The 8105-nt window shown below is 42.7% G+C and overlaps 1 protein-coding gene across 1 annotated transcript; it reads right to left on the bottom strand.

The window, feature by feature from the left end:
* Nucleotides 1-1387: 1387 nt before the first annotated feature.
* LOC147457210 (gallate 1-beta-glucosyltransferase 84A23-like) lies at nucleotides 1388-3208 on the bottom strand. The gene is made up of 2 exons (XM_086513546.1): nucleotides 2526-3208; nucleotides 1388-2406 (listed from the first exon to the last, which is right to left on the bottom strand). Exons 1-2 carry the CDS (start codon nucleotides 3145-3147, stop codon nucleotides 1493-1495), a joined length of 1536 nt encoding a protein of 511 aa, XP_086369672.1. The 5' UTR covers nucleotides 3148-3208; the 3' UTR covers nucleotides 1388-1492.
* Between the last annotated feature and the right edge of the window lie 4897 nt (nucleotides 3209-8105).

Raw genomic sequence — 8105 nt, 5'->3', positions numbered from 1 at the left:
TTACGCAGCAAAGCAATTTTAGCCTGATTGCTGCTTGCATAAAGACCTGCTAGAATATCCCAAGCCTCTTGCAGATTTTGTTGAACGGATGTGAGGAATAATGGTGTGCTTCACAGACAACACAATCAATGCATGAGCCTGCACATCCTTTACATCCCAACGAGCTTGTTCTGCCATAGGCAAAACAACTCTAATAGCAACAATCCTTGCAGCAAGACCTGCAACATCCTCAACATCGCCTACATCCTCAGAACCAGGACGTACATCAATGCCCTGCACAATATTCTAGACGCCCTTTGACACAAGAACGTGTTGCATCATATAAGCCCACATAGGGTAATTGTCCCCATCCAACCTGTCCTCAGCAGCAAACATCTTGAAGATATCTGTGTTGTTGTCAGCCATGGTAAATGTTGCACCTGATGTGAAAACTGCTTGAAAATAGGAGAAACAGAGCGAGAACAACACATGCTATATAGCACAAACCGTAGAAGACTGTAAGACACCTGTTATGCAGAAAACGGCACTGATAAAAATTCTGCACAAAATGATGAAATTGCTTGTGCAGACCTGCCTGTAATGGAAACGAAGGCCGAAATCAGCCCGAATAAAAAATATGAGCAAACCAAGCTCTACGAGCTTTCCCGAAATTTTTGGCGACCTACGAACGCTTGCCAAAGCTCACTGAAATCGGAGAAAGTGAACAGGGGTGTGCTGGAGGAGCTGGCGACTAAGCTCGAGAGGACGTAACCTGGCTCTGATACCAACTGTTGGAATTAGGGTTGCACAGAAACACACATATCTTGAAGAAGACGAAAGAAGCTCAAGGCACACAATAGAGAGTGTGGTACTTAGTGTGCTATGGAAAGATAGATAGCCCTAGAGTGATGGGCGTATATACAATGCTCGGAGGAAAAAACCTCCTAAAGAGGGAAAAAATGCCCCAATGGTCCTAGTGTGTTCATACACATCACTACCACATGTATATAGTAACAGGGCAAGGCTTGGTTATATAGGGAGTTGGTTGGGTGGAACTTCAGTGTGCATGTCCACCTCTTTCTTCATCTTTCCCCTTGCTTGGCAATGATGAATCTTTTAGAGCCTAAAACATCTCTTTGGGGTAAGAAAGTTCTCAATGATACTATAAAACATTGTAGTTAATAAACATTTTCTACATGTATTGTACACTAGACAAAAATAGGCACTTTTGTTTGATACATATGTCCTTAAAACTGGTGAGCGAGCAATCAAGTTTGAAAAACAATGGCAACCAAATTGTTTTAGCGACAGTGGTCATTTTTTCAAATTGTTAATTTAATAAATATTCTATGTGTCGAGATCTCTGATAGAGAGTAGATAATTACTATTTAAAAAGAAAGAATTTTGACTTTGAACAGCACTAATTACCAATTTATCAACCAAAATAATACACCTTGCTCCACAGTTTAATTCAATGATTGAAGTAGGGCTCAAACATTTCTGGATGCATAGCCTAATTCAATGATTGAACTAGGGCTTGAACATTTTTGAATGCATACCCTCCTGATAAGTAATTTTGATCACACAGTTGTTTCAATACTAGGGCATTTTTATGCAGAATCTGTCCTTCTTTTTCCTCCATTAGTGCTCGTATGGCCCTCTCTACCTCTTCTCTATCAACCAATCCACTCTCTTTGCTCTTTCTTAGACGAAATCCGACTTTCCACTCTTCGACGATGAGCTTGGCATCCATGAATTGGTAAGCAAAATATGGAAAACAAATCATAGGTATGCCACTCCTTATAGCTTCCAGAGTAGAGTTCCATCCGCAATGGGTAAGGAAACCATGTATGGAGCAGTGTGAAAGGACTTTCACTTGTGGAGCCCAAGATACAACATAGCCTCTACCACAACTTTCTAACAACAGTTGCTCTGGAAAAGTGGTGAATACAATATCATTTATAAGATGTGGACAAAAAACCCAAAGGAAACGTTGTCGACTAGAAAGAAGACCAGCTACAAGTTCCTCAAACTGAGCTAAGGAAATGGAGGCAAAGCTACCAAAGGAGATGAAAAGAATAGATGAGCAAGGTTGTTGATCCAACCATAGCAAACATGCATCATCCTCCTCTAGTAAGCTTGTGCTAGCTTCTTTCTCAGGTGGCTCTACTAGTGGTCCAACGGCATACAATGGTGCTTTCATGTTCACTTTGAGGGCATTTCCTTCTATCTCTTCGAAGCTATTAACTACGAATGCATGGGCTTTGTTTTTTGTTTCCTGCAATGCTTTACATGTAAACGTGTACATAAAGAAATCTTCACCAAAGTTCTCCATGAGATCATCAACTTTGAGAGTAGGTAGGCCTTGGAGTCCCTCTTTGAACACATTTTCTCTCAAAAGCTCTCTTTGGATTGACACCTTCATGACTGCACCACCTCATTATGTGAATGTTTACTTGGTTAGCCAAAAAACGTCCCTTTTAATACGTGCAACCAAAAAAACTTGACAATGTTTAAATGGTAAGGAAGGAGAGAGAGAGAGAGACCTTCTTCTAAAGAGAACCCTCCTTCAAGGAGATGGTGGAAATGGAGAATGATGCTGTGGCTGCAGGGAATGAGAGCGACTCGGGGCAGTTGAAGCTTGTCGGCAAGATACTGAGTGGCGGCAGTTACGAAGAGGTCGGAGATGAGGCAAGTGATGGGCGGGTGTTGCTGTTGAAGACGTAACAAGAGCTGCTCGATCTGAGGAGCCAGGGTCTGGACGCCCTCAAAGAAGCCTTCCAGCATGGCGGCAGAGGAAGAGGGCGGAGGTAAGTACAGGGAAAGGCGAGCTCTGCGAATGTCGAGCTTTTGAGCTGGATCAGGAGGGGAGAACTCCACGTCATGGGCGGCAGCAGCGGGAGCAGGAGAGGGCTCTTGATGGGCAGCAGGGGAGGACTCTGCTGCTGCCGCTTCTTCATGGTGAAGGTGAATGTCGAGGAAGGTGATCGTGAAGGCGTGTTCGGCGGCCAAACGCTTGCACAAGCGCATGAGCGGGTTGATGTGGCCCTGCCCCGGCAATGCCACTGCTAACGCATGATGCTGCCTGCATTTCGTATCCTCCATAGCTTGCCTGCCTCCCTTCCCCCCATTCTTCTTCCCTAAATAAATGAGGATCCTCCTTAGCATCTGAGTTTTTGCCGTGCGGGTCTTCTAAGATTGATTTGGTCGGATGGGGGTGGCACGTTTCCATCAGGGCAGGAAATTGCAGGGCACCCTTGCTCTTCCTAGGGAAGGGGAACTTTTATGGTTGCCAGTCCCATGGGAAGGGTAATCTTGTGGTTCAACCTTCACGATGCAGGCTTAAAAATTTTCCACCCTTCCAATCTAAACACAATAAAGTTGTGATTGTGAATCTTGGCATTATAGAATGTCAAGTTACGATTAGCTTAGCCTTAAGCACAAATGTGTTGTCCTAGTACAATCAAACGTATAAAATGAGATGTAGATGGTGGGCTGATGTTGTTGCATTGAGAGGTCAGGACCAATCAATTTAAATGCAGGCAAACCATTCTTGAAACAAAAAACACAATGCCAATTCATATGCCAGACATCAAAGAGGTAAAACTTGTGCAAAGATTTAAATGGGCTATTTAGCAATAGTGGTTGTCCGCTAATGACAAAAACGCACCATCCGTTGATTGCATGCAGAGAAGGCAGATTGGCTATCATGCTTTATACTAAATAGTGGCTCCCAATGAGTATCTCCAAACACTTCAAGTTGAGCGCACAACAGTGCATTAGTGAAAAATCTCAGGTTTGCAAAAGCACAGTAGACTCGAGAGCAAATGAAATTTTAGGCAATTATCATAAACCTCCTAAGACCAAGCTCAGAAGTAGTGATGTGTAGCCCCGTTATCAATCCAAGTAATATATGATAGAAATGTAGTATTCTGAATAACAGAAAAGAAAAGTCTCAATAAGGGACTCTCCACTCTCGACTCTAGAGTCGACACCCAATTTCCAAAGTGGGCACCTAATTGTACATGTTGGATAGTGGCTAGCATGAAGTAACCCCTGCAGGGCAATTTGGGAGCTTGCCCTTCCTGGGGAAGGTTTACTATGCAAGGACCCTTCATTGAGGAAGGGATACTTGACCAACATGCTCTTCTGAGTGAAGGGCTTCCAAAATTTTTCCATGCATGTGCAGGGCAAAACGCCTCGGGAAGGGCGGGTAGGGTTGCAATTTTCGGCCCTCGTTTCCATTCGGTGAAAAGAGGCTTTTCAAAGACACAAAGCCTTCCTTGCTTTTTTAGCCCCAAAATTAGTAGGCTCACATATAAGAATATGAACACAGGCTAAGCCTAGCTAGCAAAGGCATATGTGCCCTTTGAACCGCCGCCAGTCTAGGTGTTGGCTGTCATTCGTAATTTTTTTTGATTCTTACACTAAGTTCTTCCATGTTAGAGCCGACTTGCCCCAGCATTAGCAGGGTTAATAGCGGATTAATGAAATCTTGGTCGCACCCACATACTCTCCATAAAGGTTACGAAAAACCTACTGAAAAGTGAAGCTGGAGATTGTTGCTTCATTGGTCGCCATTTGCGACAGTCACGCTGGTTAGTTTGCATCCAGAAAAATAGCTTAGCCCCCCCCCCCCCCCCCCCCCCTTTTTCAAAGGACTAGTAGCGTTAGCATCTGGGTTCGACTTCCTTGACTTTGTTGTAGGAGATACCAAATATGGAGAATGCACTCTCCCCACTGCTCCCACTTCCGCTGAGTGTAACCCGGCTCTTACAATAGGTTTTCTTACCTACTACTTTAAAATAAAGAGGTAAATTTCAAGTTTCATGGGTGGGATATTTCAATAAACCTTGGTTTTTTCTTTAGCACTAGCGTAAACCCAGCCTTAGGCCCATGTCACACTAGGACATGCATCCACCCTTCTTTTGCAGTGTTTCCAACATTTTGGTGCCATGTTGGGGACTTAATAATTTTGATACCTCCTCTTGTGAACGAGTTGTCTTTAGCCAAGTGGGAGAGCCTTTGGGTTTCAAGTTGTCGATCAAAGGGTTCAATGTGCATCAACTACCTTCACGTGCTTACTTTTGCATTTGGTGATAGGCTAGTGACGTTGTCCCTTTCACATAGCCTCAAACCCAGTTTTCTCTTTTTTCCCCGATTCATAGGCTACTTCCATCTCAACATGGCTACTTTGAGCCCATCTTAGTATGGCACAAGCCTTAGTAGTCCATATACATGTAGCGTGGACTGGCACAAAACAGAGAAGTAGAGATACAGAATGTGAGAGCCATGTCTCACATTCTCTATCTCACAATGAATGTGGCAAAAAGTTAGATTAAGAGGAAAGGATGAGAGAAATGCCATATAGCTAAATCAAAAGTTTGAAGCCTGCTATTTGGCCTATTCACGGATATAGCCTCAAATAGAGACAGAAAGTTGAATAGTCACTTTCAGAGGGAAGTATTTAAAACATTCACACTACTTTGAGTACAGATGATCATGTTAGAAAATATGACGTAGCTAAATAGATATTTGAGTAGATTACTTAATGGAGAGAGATAGATTTCACACAAAAGAGATTATAGAGTAGAGAGAGAGAGAGAGAGAGAGAGAGAGAGAGAGAGAGAGAGAGAGTACACACGATATACGTGGTTCACCCAATGTGGACTACATCCACGGGAAAATAGCCACTCAATGGCTTTAGTACTTCAAAACAAGAAGTAGTTTACAAAGGGATTATACCCTTAATAGAGCTCCCGCCTTGCTTCACTCTCACCACCTCGCACCCACCTTGTTGCATCAACTTCGCACTATGAAATGTGTGTAGAAAGGCCTCCTTTTATAGGCCAAAAGGGCTGCCCTCTCTCATGAGAGGCAGCTATGTGTAGCCGCCCTTGTGTAGATAAGTCCAAATCGGACCCTCCAATCTGCCCATGTGTGGCCGCCCTTGAGAAGACAAGTCCGCTTTTGAATTCGGCCACCAACCATTGACTTCTGACCACCGGCCAACCCGCCAACCGATTGATCGTTTTTCGACCACTTTTCGACCGCCGTCTAGCCATAATATTGCCCCTGAATTTTGGCCGTGAAAATTTTTATTTTTGGCAAGTGATTTTCCTTCACGCACGATGGCTTCTCCTCATAATGGAGGCCTTACAAATGTGCGTTTTTACCACAAAAAATTACAAGGGGTAAATCACGCTCCATACTTAACAATCTCCCACTTGGAGACTGATCTCCAAACCAAACGTGTGACTGCTTTCCATCCTGGCTTCTTATCTTTGAATGCCGATTGAAGATGAGCAAAAGCTCAACTTCTCCTTGTTGACCACCTTTGTAAACATGTCTGCATGATTTTCACTTGTATGCACCTTTTCTAGCTTTAGCCGTCCCTCTTCCAAAAGAGTGTGTATGAAGTGATATCTCACCTCAATGTGCTTTTTCCTTGAATAAAAGGCTGAGTTCTTCGCAAGATGGATAGCGCTTTGGCTATCACTATACAAGACACAATTGTCTTGTTTGAATCCAAGCTCTTCTAAGAATGTGCGAAGCCATAGAATTTCTTTGCTTGCCTCCATCATTGCTACATACTCTGCTTCCGTTGTAGAAAGTGAGACCACTTTCTGCAGCTTTGAAGCCCAACTTACTGATGTGCCTCCAACCGTGAACACATAGCCAGTAGTTCTCCTTTGAGTATCTTTGTCACCTGTCATATCTGCATCAGCATACCCTTCTAGAAAAATATCAGCTCCTCCAAAATACAAAGCATTTGTTGTTGTCCCTTTTAGATACCTAAGTATCCACTTCACAGCTTGCCAATGCTCTTTACCTGGGTTGTCCATGAACCTACTTACAACTCCCACTGCATGTGCAATGTCTGGCCTTGTCCAGACCATAGCATACATAAGAGAACCTACCGTTGCAGCATATGGAACTTTAGACATATAGGCTATCTCCTCTTGTGTCTTTGGACACATATCCTTGGTTAGTTTAAAGTGATCAGCGAAAGGTGTAGAAACCGTTTCTGTATTTTGCATTGCAAACCTTTCTAGTACCTTCTTGATGCAATCCTCTTGAGATAGATTTATTGTCTTCTTCATCCTTTCCTTTGATATCTTCACACCAAGTATCTTCTTTGCAGCACCTAAATCTTTCATTGAAAAAGATTTAGATAGCTCCTCTTTTAGGTCTTTGATGTCCTGCATGTTAGCACTTACAATCAACATGTCATCAACATACAACATTAGGATGATGAACTTTCCATCTCCCAAATTCTTTGTGTAGACGCAATGATCTGCGTTGCATCTTCTGAATCCATGATCTAACATCCATCGATCAAACTTCAAGTACCATTGTCTTGATGCTTGCTTTAAACCATACAATATTTTCTTTAATCTGCAAACCATTTTCTCCTTACCTTTTACTTCATACCCCTTTGGTTGAAGCATGTAAATTTCCTCCTCAAAGTCACCGTGAGGGAATCCCGTATTTACATCCATTTGCTTAAGATTTAGATCATGAGTAGCCACAAGGCTTAAGACAATTAGTTCATTTTTACAACAGGAGAAAATATTTCATTGAAGTCAATACCTTTCTTTTGAGAAAACCCTTTTACCACAAGCCTAGACTTGTACCTTTTCTTTCTTTTGAGAAAACCCTTTTACCACAAGCCTAGACTTGTACCTTTTCTTCCCACCTTCTTCTTCCTTCAGCTTGTACACCCATTTTTTTTAAAGTGCCCGCTTACCTTTAGGCAACTCAACCAACTCCCATGTTTGGTTGCGATGTAGTGAGTCCATCTCCACTTGCATGATTTTCGTCCATTCTTCTTTGGATTCGTGTTGCATAGCTTCTTCGTATGATTTTGGCTCTCCAGAATCTGAGGTCAAGAGATGGTTGAAGGAAGGAACAAACCTTTTTGGAGGTCTACTTGCTCTTGTAGATCTTCGGGGAATAGGTTGAGGCTTCTCATTTGGTTGACGTTGTTGCACATTGTCACCATTTGCAGTCCTTGAGTCTTCACCCTCCTCAAGCTCCATGTACTCATCACCTGTTTCTTTTGTTTGTTTTCTTTCCAAGTAATCTTTGTACATATTTTGTTCGTTAAAAATTACATCCCTACT

This window comes from Adiantum capillus-veneris, chromosome 5 (assembly GCF_014529385.1).
Source record: "Adiantum capillus-veneris isolate H3 chromosome 5, ASM1452938v2, whole genome shotgun sequence".
Classification (NCBI taxonomy): Eukaryota; Viridiplantae; Streptophyta; class Polypodiopsida; order Polypodiales; family Pteridaceae; genus Adiantum; species Adiantum capillus-veneris.
Note: the sequence above shows the minus strand (reverse complement) of the source record. Positions and strands in the feature narration are given on the sequence as shown.

Bases quoted from the DNA above. Each gene is read 5' to 3' on its own strand.
- LOC147457210 (XM_086513546.1), bottom strand. From the start codon at position 3,147: ATGCTAAGGAGGATCCTCATTTATTTAGGGAAGAAGAATGGGGGGAAG. The intron at 2,407-2,525 runs GTCTCTCTCTCT...GAGGTGGTGCAG, and splicing joins AGGGTTCTCTTTAGAAGAAG to TCATGAAGGTGTCAATCCAA.